Here is a 14,825-nt window from a genome sequence, read left to right as displayed (position 1 = left end):
AAAATGTATCAAGTCAATCTACGTTAATTCTAATTTTATTCTTATTTTTGATTCTAATTCATTTCTAACTCTAATACTCTTATGGCTTGCACCATATTAAGCGGATTCCACCTCGACATTTGATCCGCCATTCTTGGAACTTTCCAAAGCTGCTGCAACAATGGCCAAATGCTGGAACGCTTTTCTTGGTGTCACTTTGACTATGCTCTTGTCGTTCTTTAGCACGGCCTCGGCGAAATTCGTAAACTCCTCAGCAAAGGTGTCGACTTCATCAACTTCAATCGTCTTTTTCCCGCTGCTGCTCTGACCACTAGTGCCCAATTGGTATGTGATTGTAGGTTTGCTCAACGCGGGACTCCAATCGTAAACCACTGAGCCTTTAGTTCCAAAAATGGTGAAGAATGTCGATTTGTCGGTGGCACCAAATGCTGAGCCGTAAGTGAAAGTACCAATGACTCCAGATTTTAATTTAAACGTAGAGAATAAGATATCATCGGTGCCGCTCTGTTCTTGCACTTGTTTAGTAAGCGCAGAAACCGAGGCGACATCGCCCAAAACATCGGTCAATAATGCAAGTTGGTGGACACCACCATCGCTCAAGAACCCTCCAATATGCTCGGGCTTCAATCTCCAGCCAGTAGCTAAATACTTGTTATTTTCGTTCCAGGGACCCGTGGCGTGATAAGTGAACCCAATCACGTCGCCCAATTGAGGCAAGATTTCCTTTTGCAAAATGTGAATCGCGTGACGGAACGACCAATTCTCCAACACTCCGATTGGCAACTTTGTGGATTCGCTCAATTGCACAATCTCCTTCGCTTGTTGCAAATTTGCCGCAAGGGGTTTTTCAAAACATATGGGCTTGTCGTTGGCGATAGCCAACTTTACCGCCTCCAAATTGAACTGGACTGGTAAAAGCGCATCCACAAACTGAACTTGAGGATCCTTGAATGCCTCTTCGAGCAGGCTGTAGACTTTATCTGAAGGGATTCCAGCTTTTGTAGCGAACGCCTCAGATTTAGATTTGGTTCTATTGTATGCGGCAAATGGTTTGATTATATGAGCGAGTTTCTCAATTGTAGGCAAGTGGGTGTCAGTGGCAAAGATACCTGTTCCGACAATGGCTACGTTCAACTGTGTCATCTCTTGAAAATGGGGATAGACTTGGTTTAAGCAAAAAAAGAAGAAATTGATTGAATAAAAGTGTCGACAATGGTGAAAAACTGTGGGTCCCTTTTCTTTAGTAATCAAGAGGGTCCCTTGCTCCTCCCCCCCGTCCCTCTTCCCTCTTCCTCCCCTCTTTCTTTCCTCAACGAAGAAAATGCCCCCCCCCCCCCCCACGTCTAAATTTATCCGAAATTGGGGGACCCTGGGATGAACTGTGTGATCCATATTCTGAAGCCACCCTCCCAGTCCCCTCTTTTGGCTCCACCCTCTGCCTTGTCAGCTCTACATCTAGTCATCAGCTGTCTCGATCAAACGCAAAAGGTAAGGACCCACGACGCCCTTGCCCTCGAATCTCTCTCTCATATCTCGCGACCCTGCACCATGACGATGCTCGACACACAGCTGCAAAACAGTATATTTTGTCCGCACAATATCTGCCAATTGAGCCAACCCACCCCATTCGTAGCCAACTTCAATCTGCAAAATCTCGATAAACTTCCTCGTCCAGAATAGATTAAGCTCAATAAATTTACGCCCGGCAACGGAGAAAATGCAAGGCTGACGCGACTCCATTTGAACGTACCATGATACCAACAAGTAATCCCACGCTTGCATCAACTGTTCAAACTCAATCTCACTCGAATCTCTCGCTAAGCAACTCAACGTGAGGTGTTGCGTCCTGGTGGTGGGAAATGCGTTTGCTGGAGCTTGCGCAAAGATTGTATCCTTGCAAGCGATGGTGAAACTGCTGCACGAGTCATCCAGAATCTCAACTGCAACGTCATACTTGGCCATCTGCCAAAACTTGGTAAATCGCGTTGCTATTTGACTCACTACATTGTCATAATTTGTCGTGCGTAGCTGAATGTTGTTGATCATGAGATCAATTGCAATGCGCATTGTTGGTGCTGGAAGCACCAACGTGGATTCATCTGGACTGTTTACTTCTGTTGAATAACCTAGCTTAAAATACCGTTGGCCTTGTCTTATTGCAATGGACATTGTAGTTTGATTGGTGTCTGTGTGTGTGTGTTCGTGTGTTGTGTGACTTTTGCAACCAAAATGTTGAAAAACCAAACGCGTTGTGAAAAGGCAGCAATCACACAGTCTAGTCAATAAAACTACTCAACCAGAGTTGAACAAAGAGAGTGATCAGAGCGGGGGCTGCCTTTCAAAGTAGACATTCTCCTCCCCATGCAAGGTCACTTGTAGAGATTGCGGATTGGTTCGTTTTTTATCCGATTGGCCAGGTAGTAACAATCACTTTTGCAACTTGCTGATAGAGAGCCTCGAGACTTGAGAGTATAATTTACATTGGTAGTGCGATCAACTTTACCGTGCATTTACTCTTACCATTGCATTGTCTTCATGAGCAAAAGCAGTCAGACTCTTGAGCTCATCGTTTGTAGATCGTTGAAGTATTTGAGATCTTGGAGATGTGAGACTTTAGTTTTGGTTGTTTATTTTGACCGAAAGAGGTATTTGCGGCGTCTCCCATTTGCAAACCCTGCATTCTGTCAAAAGATACCATTTCCAAATAGGGTAGAGTTTACCGCGAGCGGCGCACAGATCTGCTAAAACACGTGACTGCAAATTATAAGCTCGGAAAACTTTGCCCAGTTTGGACAAATTGTTCCGAAAACCAACTTTGAAGCCGCCAAATACCTCCTAATTTATTGCCCAACTTCCAAGCTCCAGCTTTCTGCTATCGAAATGTGCTTGTTTTCACAATGACTTTCCTGCTCAAACGGCCCAACGCTTCAAGATCCGGCAGAAATCGTTTTGAAGTTTCAATGGTGGGGACTGCAAGTCCCGACATAATGAAGACTTTTTAGCCCAGAGGTTGGCGGAAAAAAAAGAGAGAGATGATTAACTAAACTCAATTACTACACCAAGAATACACATAAACACACTTGAGTTTATTCTCTACCCCCCTCCACCCCAATAACATCATCGAACCACTCACTTATTTTCCCACCCAATGAGCTCAGTCAAGTTCAAACTCAAACAGCACAGCCGAGCGCTACTATTCACCCAACCAGTAATAGACCTCGCTCAAACCCAACAATCCATCAAATCGCTTCCCAACTTCAAATCAAAACTTCGAGCATATTACAAACGATTCTATAAACTCCGCAAGTTTGAGATCCCACGGCATTTGCGCCTGACTTCAGACATACCAAACCAGGAAACAGACCTCGACTCCTATGCCTACGTTGCATTTGTACGCCGCCAATTCCAGCACCATTCCTACAACACCAAACGCCAGAAATTCCTCAACCTCGAGCCGCTCGACGACTCCCAGCTTGAAGAACGAATGGCCAACACACTAGCATTTGTATTCAACCACAGCGTGGGGTCCACTAGTGACTTTTCCGATGAGCTAGTGGTGACAGTTGAAGACGAGATCAAGTCGCGTGTCGATACCGTGGAAACAGGGATCCTAGCGACGTTGATGCGGATGGATTACGATGCGCCGGCGGAGATCAAGTATGACTTCCAATTCAGATGGGTGGATGAGTACAGGAAGAAGATGTCGCCACAGGGCACGGGTCTACAGATTCAGAATCGGATACAGATCAAGACTAAAAATGAGGGAGTGCTTGACGACTATACTTTGATAAAGTATTTCATGCATGGGGAGACGGTTATGCGGTTGAATGAGAGTATGAAGCTCTGCTTGTGGTGATTAGAGGATTGGTGGGTAGGTTCTGGCCTGTGACAGGCGAAAAAGTTAAGAGTTGCTGGACTTAAAGTAGTCGTTCCTCGCACATTAAGCATACAGATGGGTGGTGGTGATCCTCCTGGCACCACCTTCTACATCTCATAGTGTAAGTAAATAATTTAGAAAAAAAAAAATTTGATACAGACAGAGTTCCGTCTCCCTGCTAAGAGCTTTTTTTAACGACATCTCTTCTTCTCCCTCTCCTAATCTCGTTGATCGACGTCTCCCCAATAAACATAATATCTGCTGGAAAAGAATTCCACCAAAAATATTATTACCTGAGTCAAGAAACGTTGTCAATGAGCGGAAAATTTCAGAATTTGGAAAATTCCGAGCAACTGAACATATTCTTTTAATTTCAAAAAAAAAAAAAATAGAGAGCAAACCTCCATTTCCAACCCAACAGACCCCTACCCCAACTCAAGCCTGTCAATTGTGAAATAAAAAAAAAAGATAATCATGGGCTGGCTCTCATTCGGTTCAACAAAGGAGCAACCAACCTCGGCTCCACCACCTGCCTACCCACCAGCGCAACTTCAGCAACGTTCACACCATCAACTTTCCCCCACGCCGCAGCAGACCGTGCCTAAGCCTCCAGCAGGTGCAGATTCAGACATAGAAACAACATTGCACCAATTGAAAGGCACTACTCCTTCGCACGACATCAAGCTCCATACAGCGGACGATGCATCCAAAATCGGGGACTTTATAGCACACTATCCCGTTTCCAACATGTTTATAATTGATGGTGAAAAAGACACAAGGCAGAGCATTATATGTACAAGTAACCAGCTGGGAGGCAAGACTTGTTTGAAGTTGGGCATATCGGCCATAGAGCTATTTCGGACTATGCAAAAGCTCGAGTATTTCTGTTCATTGCCCAATGACATTAATGCTACTTATTTTGAATGTAGAAAGATTCAATAAAACAACAAATGAATGAATCATTGAATCAATGAATTAATGAATCAATGAATGATTGATTGTTCGTTTATTCGTAATAAAGTATCAAAAAAAATATGAACTTTACATCTAATCCTAGCTCCTCATACCATGAAACTCTCCCCGCAGCCGCAAGTTCCTTTACTATTGGGATTCTTGAAAATAAACCGCGAGCTCAATTTATCATCGATCCAGTCCATTTCGCTTCCCACGAAACTGAATCCTAGCTCCTCATACCATGAAACTCTCCCCGCAGCCGCACGTTCCTTTACTATTGGGATTCTTGAAAATAAACCGCGAGCTCAATTTGTCATCGATCCAGTCCATTTCGCTGCCCACGATACTGAATAGCGCTTTCGAGTCAATCAAGACTTTAACGCCATCCTGCTCAACCAACTCGTCGAATTTCCCGGGTTTATCCACGTAGTCCAAGTCATACGTGAGGCCAGAGCATCCTCTATTGCGCACTCCTATACGGATTAGCTGTGGTGTAGGTTGCTGGGATAGTGCAGCGAGATGCGCTATGGCGCTCGGTGTTAGTGTGATTAATTGTTTTCTGGGACGAAGTGTTCTCTTGAGTTTCTTTGGTGTTGACGCTGGTGCTGGTGCTGGTGCTGGTGCTGATGCTGGTGCTGATGCTGGTGCTGATGCTGATGATGCTGGGGTCGTTGTGGCAGATACCGACGGCATTGGCGTTGATTTAGGCCTAGGTTCAGCAGCCACTGTCACGCTAGCTGTGCTTTCAACGTTCTCTGGCCCTGGGGTACTGCCATGGAGGCTATTGAAGTCCGAAACCGTCTCCTTCTTGAACCTTGCCGTTCGTGGTCTACGCTGAGCCACCTGCTTCGTCTCTTCTTGCTGTTTGTACTTTGGTAGTTCTTGTCCCGTCGACGTAAGTGGATACGGAGTCAACGTAAACGGCTGTGACGATCTTTGCTGTTGTAGAAGTGATCTTGAAACTGTGCTAAATGACAATGATGTTGGTGACGATGATGATGGATTTATCCAAACACAGCGGAGCCGCCTCAATGACCTTGCTCCAATCATATTGTAACGGTTATACAAGTCCTACTCTAACGCTATGAGTATGAGGATCGAGTGCTAACTAGGTATTAAAAAGTCCTGATCTGAGATATGAATTGCTGTCAAGTTAAAAAAAAAAAAAAGAAGATGGTAGATTATTACAGACTTGTTCTATATATATTTAATAGAGAAAAAAAAAAAAAGACTTACAGTATGTATATGGTTTGGTTTCTATGATGGTGTTTGTTAGCCTTGGCCAAGTTGGCCGTGGGAGGGTTTCTTGTCTACTGCGCAAAAGTACACTACCCTCCCCCGTTTGCAACAAGGTGTGCTCCATAAAGCGGATGACTATTTTATCCAGCAAATTCCAGTCGTGGTCAGCTTGTTCTGGAGTAATCAGCATTCGGTCCATCGTGATTGGCTGCATTGAACAGCGGCCATTTTCGCATCCGAAAAATGGCAAAGGTCCAGATTGTCGTTTTCAGTGTCGCAACACTTGCATCTTGCACGTGACAGAGTCTCGTGCAAATCACGTGACCACGTATATTTGCCACTCAAGTCTTTTGCCTGGATGCACGAAGATGATTTAGTAGTAGAGGAACCACTCTTAGCTGGGTGTAGCTCGGTTTCACCAACTCTGGAAAGCTAGACTACGGTTACTGCGATTGTTTTACAAAAGGGAAATGAAAACCAGGCGTTTCTCACCGTGGAAAGTTGGCTCAAGTTTCGATTCTGTAGCATGTAGCTGCTATGCACTTGCTTAGTGATGAATTCAGAATGTAGAGGTTGGAAAATTACTGGTTCATCGATCCCCATCTAGAAATCATGCTTCAGCCTTTGATTTGTTTTCCCGCGGTATTGTTCCTCCAAGGAAATTTTGCCTCGACGCACAAGGTGGTTAAGAAGGGAGGAAGCGGGGCAGATGCATGTGCCAACTTTCCCAAAAACAAAAAAGAAGAGGTTTACCAGATTCTAGTTGGAGTTGTTTTTGGGAGAGGCGATTCAGCAATGAATGAGATGCGCGATTGATTACACATCATCTCTATGACTGTCTATTGTCGTTCTTGTTGTTGTTGTGACTATCTACACCAAATCCTTTGCCACGTCCACTTCATCTCGCGAGTCTGGTGCGCTTTCGTTCCTCGTGCTGACATCATCGTCGTCGTCTTCGATCATAAAATTATCCGTGTCAAAGTCGGCAGAATTGATATCAATCTCGTTATGACTCTCCATCTCCAACTCATCTTCAAAGTTGCCAAACACCAACACATCATCCGTGACCATGCCTCTTTGACGGAAACTAGCCAACTTAGCCTGCATTCTAGCGTAGATCAAGTAGGTGGCCAAAGACGCGGCCGAGCCTGTAACGATAATGCTGATGACATCGACTACTTTTGTCATATTCGAGCTCTCTCCCTGTCCAATCTCTTGTAGTTTGCTTCCGATGTACAAATGGATCAATAGTTTAGGAGAGGTGATGACTGTAGCGAGGAAATAAGTCAAGAGGGGCAACTCGGGTATACCAGCCAATGCTCCGTTTGATAACGAGTAGGGGGTAGGGCATAATCTGATCAAAATGAGTAGAACAAGCGAGCTATCATCACTCAAGATCTCAGCAAACGCTTGGAATATCTCATTGTGATTGATAAACCGCATGGCCTGATTCCGTAGCAAATATCGGAAAACGATAAACGAGGCTGTCGACCCCAGCACGCAAGCAATTGCCAATAATGGCCATCCATAGGGGAATCCGTAAACCATCCCCGTCAAGAGACTCAATGCCGTGAACCCAATCATGGGCGGGAAACTAATGACGAATATGAGTGTGAACAAGACAAGACTTCCATATCGCGAATCTCGCAACTTGTCGGAGAATAGTATGAGTAGATGGATAAGATAGGCGTGGAATATGAGGAATAAGATCCCCATGACACCAAGCATCACAAATCCCACCGCGATCAAGATCCTAATCGCCACGGATTGGGCAAAATACCATTGTTTTGCGAGGTGAAATTTCTCAACTAGGAGATATTTCACATTGGAAACTGTGCTGGTTGTTGGTCCACGGCCTTGAATATGCCCACGCCCTTGCCCATGGCTATGGCCATTGTATGGGCGGTTATCATGACCCTCGTCTTGTATCTGAGGGGGCATTAGTTCTTCTTTCGGAATCTCCACACCCAGTTCTTGCTTCTGCTTTTTCTTTTGTTGAAGAATGGGGGGGTTAATCCAGTGTGTAGAGTGAAATTTTGATGTATTATTTCGATACCAGTCGCATCTTTTGGATCAAGTTGGGAACTCGTTAACAGAAAGAGCAAAAAAAAAAAAGAGGCGAAAGCGTAAAAAGGGGATCTCTAAATCTACCTCGAAACTTTTGGCAACAACAGGGTCTTCTATTGTTGTTTGAAGATGTTGCCGCTATTTCTGCTCAAGAGCCGGTACACATACAGCAAGGAGGAAAAACAATTGAGGTTTTTTTATTTTCTTGCTAAGCTAGGCGGAAACAATTCCTGTTGGTTCAACTGACTTTGGCTATTTGGTGGAGTCCCAGCTTCAAACGACACCATCCACGGCCACGCTATTACCAGCCCCGGGCACCTCACATTTTTGAAGGAAAAGTCTGTCTTTTTTTTTTTGCTGTCTTGTCAAGCAATCATCGTGGAACTTAAAGTTGAACCCTGCATTAGCGTTGACGAAAGACTACTGGAAGGGAAGTGCGGGCTTCTGGAAAATTGAAGGGACCCTACATGAATGTGTGGATTAATTTTGGTGTTTCAAAACCGTTACCCTTTTAGTCGCCCCTCCACGTTTGACGCAACGTCTATAATCGAAGCCCTTAAAAGATAGAGAGAGAGAGAGACACGAAAGTCAGTAACGAATAACCATGCGAAACCCTTTGTTGCTGATGCGAAACCCTTTCTTGCCGTTGCAAAACTTTACTTTGACTCGAACATCAAATTCACAAACACCGAAAATGCATTGCCTAAAATGAACAAATGCGTAAGATTCGAGAAGATGTGCAAAGGAAAAAGCATCAAGAAACAATGTGTTTGCCAGTTACTCGAAGTACGCGCTCATGCATGCAACGGGAAGGGTCGAGTTCAGAATATCCCAAAACGAAAATAAAAAAATCACTTTTTGGCGTATCGAGAGTTAAACCAACCCAACCCATGCTCGTCATGAAAAACGCATTGTCACGGGTGTTGCAGGTGTCGTTATTGATCCGTGCTTGTTGTCTACCAAGCCTGGTTAACAATAAATCCCCATTTTGAGCAGTGCAATATCCAAAAGAAAAGCAATGGGTGTAACGACGTTCAAAGTGTGTCGGATCGGCGTGCTTTACCTCCAGATGCTTGCAGAGTAATGCCAACATGAATATCACGGCAGGAGCACAACACCACAGGATTGTTCCCGTCACTATTGAATGCTAATATACACATATATTAATCACGGTTTTTCCCCCATGGATTCATTCCCCCCATGCAAAGTGAGAAAAGAATGTTGATGCTTCAGTTTCAACACATTTTCACTTACCAGCCACTTCATCCACATTTGCAGAAATGAATCTGGGACTTGTCCTCCTGTTTTTTTTCCTTGGTTACGCCGTTGCCATTTCCTTCTTCAAAAGCAGCAACATTAGTTCATACGCTCCCCAGAAAGCAATATGCCCGCTGGGCCAATTGACAAGGTCGTCTACCACCGGGTTGAATTCCAACGAGAAGCTGTACATCGACAGCAGGTATCCCATAGCGAAGCTGAACTTGGCAACGTTTTTAAAAGATGCCAATTTGAAAAATTTCAGTGTGGACTCGTTTTTGAATAACGCAAACCCAACCATTGGCCTCGCATTTTCCGGCGGAGGCTATAGAGCACAACTCACAGGAGCGGGCCAGTACGCTGCCTTGGACTCGCGCAACCAAGTTACAAAGGGAAAGGGGCTTGGTGGGATCTTGCAACTGGCTAGTTATATCGCAGGCTTGTCCGGAGGCGCATGGCTAGTCGGATCCGTCGTCAGTAATGATCTCATTTCCATCGACGATTTGGAATCGCAGAGCAAGTTGTGGCAAACACAAACGTCGATCCTTGACTATTATGGCGTTTTCGATGTTTTGGACAACCAAGGGATGTGGCTCAACATTGGCTTTGACGTGCAAGCAAAGCAATTTGCTGGATTCGACACGAGCATCACCGACTTGTGGGGCAGAGCCTTGAGTTACCAATTGCTCGCAAACTACCCCAATAACGGTGCCGGTTTCACCTTCTCAAGCGTGATGGACTTGCCGCTGTATCAGAGCCACCAGGCGCCATATCCTATTTTAGTGTCGCTAGGAAGGGAGCCCGGCACTTCAGTCATCAATGTCAACAGCACCATCTTCTCCATGACACCGCACGAGTTGGGAAGCGAGGATCCCTCGCTTCAATCGTTTGCACAAACAAAGTACCTTGGTTCCAAACTCGACAATGGCTACCCGGTTAAAAACTGCTATACTGGCTTTGACAATGCCGGTTTCTTTATGGGCACGTCTTCGAGTTTGTTCAATTCCATCATCACAACCTTGAGCAGAAGCTTGGTCCCGAAATTCATCCAGGACCTCATTACGAATTTCGCAGTGGATGCATTCGAGGGGCTCAACACTGATGTGGCAAACTACAACCCCAACCCATTCTACAAGAGTCAAAACCCGTCGAATTCAATTGAGAAATCCCAATCTTTGCATTTGGTTGATGGTGGCGAAGACGACGAAAATATCCCGTTGGTGCCCTTGGTGCGTAAAGGCTTGAGTGTCATTTTCGCCTTTGATGCTTCTCGTGACGTTGCGGGTTACCCAGCAGGCTCTTCGCTAATCAGCACATATCAAAGACAATTTTCATCGCAGGGAAACTTTGCTTTCCCCCACGTTCCTGACCAAAAGACGTTTAGAAATTTGAATCTCACTGCAAAGCCTTGCTTTTTCGGCTGTGATGCTAAAAACATGTCAGACTTGAGCTCAAACCCGTTGGAAATCCCCTTGGTGATTTACTTTGCCAATAGACCATTCTCGTTCTGGTCAAATACATCGACTTGGAAGTTGGCTTACCCCACAGAAGACCGCAATGCAATGATACAAAACGGGTTCGAAACTGCAACTCGCTTGAATGGTACCCTCGATGACGAATGGAACGCTTGCGTTGGCTGTGCAATCATTAGAAGAGAACAAGAAAGATTAAACATCCAGCAAACCGAGCAGTGTCGAAAGTGCTTCCAGAAATACTGCTGGGATGGACTGTACTACACTGGAGACCTGATAGGAGATAATTTCGATTACAACGGGATGACAGAAAATGGCGATGTATTCAACGCGCAATCCATTCCAGGGTTTGACGACACCGGTGCCGATGTCAGCGTACCGAACCAATCGAATTAAAAAATTAGAGCCCATGTTTGAGGAGAGGAGAACAAAAAGAACAAAAATAAAGGAAAGGCTGGTCGTGATTACAAACATCCACGGGCAGCAGCAGGGGCGGTACTTCCACCATCTGGGTGTTGTGGGGAGGAAAAAAGGGAGGACGTCAAAAAAGTATACATATACTCTAAAGCTGTTTAATTTTTGTTTTATATTTTTCCAAGATGGTTTGGACCATCTAACTAAGTACGCTTTTTTCATTTCGTTTAATATCAATAGAATACATTCAACAGTTTTGAGGAGCATGACTTAGCTTCGGCCTGAAGCGTAGAAAGACCTCATGATGCTAATAAAAAGAAAAGAAGCCATCTAAGATGGTGAGGAGGGTCGCGAATTTCAATCTCTCTATCTCTCTCTTCGCCGCCTTTTTCCTTTTTTGATTTATCGCTTGTTCTCCAGAGAAGCGCATTTGAATGACATTCTTATTCGATGTCTATAATGTCTCCATATTGGCCTTGCACTGCTATAAGCCACTGCTTTATGGGGCCAATTGGCTCGTTGATAGCGTGACTTGCAAATGAGAGGATGCAAAGTTTTGGACCTTTTGAACTTGAGAAAGCGTGAACTATAGACGGCCTTTTTTTCAGGGTCCCGATAATTTTTCCACCCTCCGCTTCGCCATATCTCCCGATATCAACATTGGTCACAGTTGCTTGAGGAGCTTAGTTTCAATAGTGATATGATGACTAAAACAGAAGATATTTTGAAAGCGGAACTCTCCGGTGGAAACTGGCAGTGAATCCTCGCTATTGGAAAAAAAAAGTCGTTTTCGCTGATTTTACATTGCGCCAATGTCCCCCTCCCTGAGACGTGTTGGCTGTTATGAGACCTGGACTGCGTTGCATAGAAGAACTGTTGCGATGAACGTTAGCCTGGCTTATTATGAGAAGGCGAGGCAACAGCTGAAAGCTGTCACGCGAGAGAAAGGGAGAGGGAGGAAGAGCACGGCGACGTACGATGCTTGAGAGCCGTTTCGATCGCCAGTGTCTGCGATATCTTACTACAGCAGGATTCAATGCATCATTCGATGCATGATTTGAGAAGGCTTGGCTGAACATTTCGAAGGTGAAGAGCTCGCAAAGTCGGAAGACCGAGTGTGTGTGTGTGTTTTCCTTTCATTGTTCATGTTCTAAGTGATGGCCTGAAAATTTGATTTCGACAAGATTAGCGACACCTGCTAGAGGATGCTCAATTGATAGGAGTCGGTAAAAACATCGAAACACTCTTTCTACGTGCCGTTGGATACGATCAAAGAGAGGAGGCATGGTTACGCCGTACGACATCTTTTTTATCCGAAATCGGGTTTCCAACAATTCGCTTCTACAACTTACCAACAGCATTACGCTGTTATTGTATCATGCTTCCAGGTGCAAGGTTGAGACGTCTCCTTTCATGATGTGTAGAAGCTCCTTCTACATCATCCATCAATGGCGTGGACAAGACCACCACTGAACCGCTACAGTGATATCGCTACATCTCGAACCATCACGTGACCTCAAGTATTTATACCGTGGCCAATTTTCCTACATAAATTCGGTTGCAAAAAAACCTCACACCTTTGCCTCCTCCTCCCAGGTCCTCCTCAAGATCCCACAGATCTCTCCCCTAGTTTTACTTTCATCAAATGAAGATATCCAATTGGCCATGTCTCCTAATGCCCACCTTCTGGTGGAATTTGTCGAGCCCTGCAGGTTATCCACCGCAGACAGTCACTTGCCCTCTGGGCCCCTTGACACGAAGTGCTTCCACGGGACTCAATCCAAACGAGTCGAGCTATATGGAGTCGAGATACGCTGTTGCTAAAGAGAATCTCAGGACATACTTGAACTCAGCCAAACTTGAAGACTTCAACGTTGATGGGTTCTTGATGGATGCCAACCCCACCATCGGGTTGGCTTTCTCGGGAGGAGGATACAGAGCACAACTTGTTGGAGCCGGGGAATACGCCGCGTTGGACTCGCGAACTTGTGTCACGAATGGAGTTGGTCTAGGTGGGATATTGCAGCTGTCAAACTACATTGCAGGTTTATCGGGAGGAGCGTGGTTGGTTGGTTCTTTGGTCAGCAACAACTTGTTTACTATTGACAACATGTTGTCCCAGGACATCCTATGGAACACCCTGAACTCGGTCTTGGACTTTTACGACAACTTGCTTGAAACATTGGAAATGTGGGTGTTGATTGCTTTGCAGGTGGAGTCAAAGGAAGACGAAGGGTTCTCTGTGAGCATCACCGATTTCTGGGGTCGAGCCTTGAGCTACCAGCAGTTGGCTTTCTTCCCACACGAAGGTGCTGGTTTCCTGTTTCCGAAAGTAATGGAAGTCCCCGTTTATCGAGATTTTTATGCCCCCTTCCCGATCTTGGTTGCCGATGGAAGAGAACCAAACACGACGATTGTCAATCTCAACAGTACTGTGTTTGAATTGACTCCATTCGAGTTGGGAAGTGGCGATCCGTCCTTGGAGTCATTTGTGCAAGTACAATACTTGGGATCGGAGTTGGATGGGGGTTTCCCAAGTGGCCGCTGTGTAAATGGTTTCGATAATGCCGGGTTTTTCATTGGCACGTCGTCGTCCTTGTTCAACGAGATTCTCATCACGATTAATCAGGAGTACATTCCGGTATTTTTGCAAGATATAATCGAGGAGGTACTCATCAATCCGTTTGAAAAATTGAATGTTGATGTTGCCCACTACAGTCCGAACCCATTTTATGTCAGCGGCCAAAATGGAAATATGTCGAGTCCAATAGAAGCCTCTGAAACATTGTTTTTGGTTGACGGCGGTGAGGACGGCCAGAATGTTCCGTTGGTTCCCCTTTTGCGGCGCAACTTGAGTGCTGTTTTTGCCTTTGACAACTCGGCCGACGAAAACAACTGGCCAGATGGCACGGCATTGATTCTGACCTACGAACGGCAATTCACCCCGCAAGGTGGCGATATAGCGTTCCCCTATGTTCCAGGCCAAAGCACGTTCATCAACCTAGGCTTGACGTCAAAGCCTACATTTTTCGGATGCGACGCAAGCAATTTGACCTCGCTAACCGCAGACATTTACAACGTGCCCGTGGTGATCTACATTGCAAATCGCGCCTTTTCCTTTTCGTCAAATACCTCAACGTTTCAGTTAGAGTACAGTATTCCAGAAAGGAATGCGATGATCACGAACGGGTTTGAAGTTGCCTCGAGGATGAACGGCACTCTAGACGAAGAATGGGCAGCGTGCGTGGGGTGTGCTATTATCCGAAGAGAGCAGGAACGGATGAACATGGTCCAAACAGAGCAGTGCAAAAAGTGCTTTCAAGAGTACTGTTGGAACGGCACCGTTTATGAAACGTCATGATTGGCAACAACAACAACAACAATGAAATTGAAAAGTAACCGTCCCGTACGATTTTGAAGCCGTGGGAAAGGTTGCGGTGTTGCTAAACTACGCTTGATCTCAACAGAGCTTGGTTTTTGATTTTTGACTTTTTACGAGCTTTCACTGGTGCTAAGCCACCTAATTACATCAATTGTTGACCACT

General features: G+C 45.2%; 7 protein-coding genes across 7 annotated transcripts; 3 read left to right on the top strand and 4 right to left on the bottom strand. All coding sequences in view use genetic code 12, as the record gives it.

Moving 5' to 3' along the window:
* Nucleotides 1-96: 96 nt before the first annotated feature.
* LODBEIA_P41170 (uncharacterized protein) lies at nucleotides 97-1,143 on the bottom strand (the record flags this gene model as incomplete). Its single annotated transcript, XM_066974303.1, has 1 exon — nucleotides 97-1,143. One exon carries the CDS (start codon nucleotides 1,141-1,143, stop codon nucleotides 97-99), a length of 1,047 nt encoding a protein of 348 aa, XP_066831055.1.
* A 312-nt stretch (nucleotides 1,144-1,455) lies between these two features.
* LODBEIA_P41160 (uncharacterized protein) lies at nucleotides 1,456-2,169 on the bottom strand (the record flags this gene model as incomplete). Its single annotated transcript, XM_066974302.1, has 1 exon — nucleotides 1,456-2,169. One exon carries the CDS (start codon nucleotides 2,167-2,169, stop codon nucleotides 1,456-1,458), a length of 714 nt encoding a protein of 237 aa, XP_066831054.1.
* A 979-nt stretch (nucleotides 2,170-3,148) lies between these two features.
* LODBEIA_P41150 (uncharacterized protein) lies at nucleotides 3,149-3,856 on the top strand (the record flags this gene model as incomplete). The annotated part of the gene is made up of 1 exon (XM_066974301.1): nucleotides 3,149-3,856. The coding sequence occupies one exon, from the start codon at nucleotides 3,149-3,151 to the stop codon at nucleotides 3,854-3,856; it is 708 nt and encodes a 235-aa protein (XP_066831053.1).
* A 1,209-nt stretch (nucleotides 3,857-5,065) lies between these two features.
* Nucleotides 5,066-5,881, bottom strand: LODBEIA_P41140 (uncharacterized protein; the record flags this gene model as incomplete). Its single annotated transcript, XM_066974300.1, has 1 exon — nucleotides 5,066-5,881. One exon carries the CDS (start codon nucleotides 5,879-5,881, stop codon nucleotides 5,066-5,068), a length of 816 nt encoding a protein of 271 aa, XP_066831052.1.
* Nucleotides 5,882-6,940: 1,059 nt separating this feature from the next.
* LODBEIA_P41130 (uncharacterized protein) lies at nucleotides 6,941-8,011 on the bottom strand (the record flags this gene model as incomplete). The annotated part of the gene is made up of 1 exon (XM_066974299.1): nucleotides 6,941-8,011. One exon carries the CDS (start codon nucleotides 8,009-8,011, stop codon nucleotides 6,941-6,943), a length of 1,071 nt encoding a protein of 356 aa, XP_066831051.1.
* Nucleotides 8,012-9,417: 1,406 nt separating this feature from the next.
* On the top strand, nucleotides 9,418-11,262 carry LODBEIA_P41120 (uncharacterized protein; the record flags this gene model as incomplete). The annotated part of the gene is made up of 1 exon (XM_066974298.1): nucleotides 9,418-11,262. The coding sequence occupies one exon, from the start codon at nucleotides 9,418-9,420 to the stop codon at nucleotides 11,260-11,262; it is 1,845 nt and encodes a 614-aa protein (XP_066831050.1).
* A 1,663-nt stretch (nucleotides 11,263-12,925) lies between these two features.
* LODBEIA_P41110 (uncharacterized protein) lies at nucleotides 12,926-14,641 on the top strand (the record flags this gene model as incomplete). Its single annotated transcript, XM_066974297.1, has 1 exon — nucleotides 12,926-14,641. One exon carries the CDS (start codon nucleotides 12,926-12,928, stop codon nucleotides 14,639-14,641), a length of 1,716 nt encoding a protein of 571 aa, XP_066831049.1.
* Nucleotides 14,642-14,825: the final 184 nt, after the last annotated feature.

The sequence above is a fragment of the Lodderomyces beijingensis genome (genome assembly GCF_963989305.1).
Source record: "Lodderomyces beijingensis strain CBS 14171 genome assembly, chromosome: 5".
NCBI classification, from domain to species: Eukaryota; Fungi; Ascomycota; class Pichiomycetes; order Serinales; family Debaryomycetaceae; genus Lodderomyces; species Lodderomyces beijingensis.
Note: the sequence above shows the minus strand (reverse complement) of the source record. Positions and strands in the feature narration are given on the sequence as shown.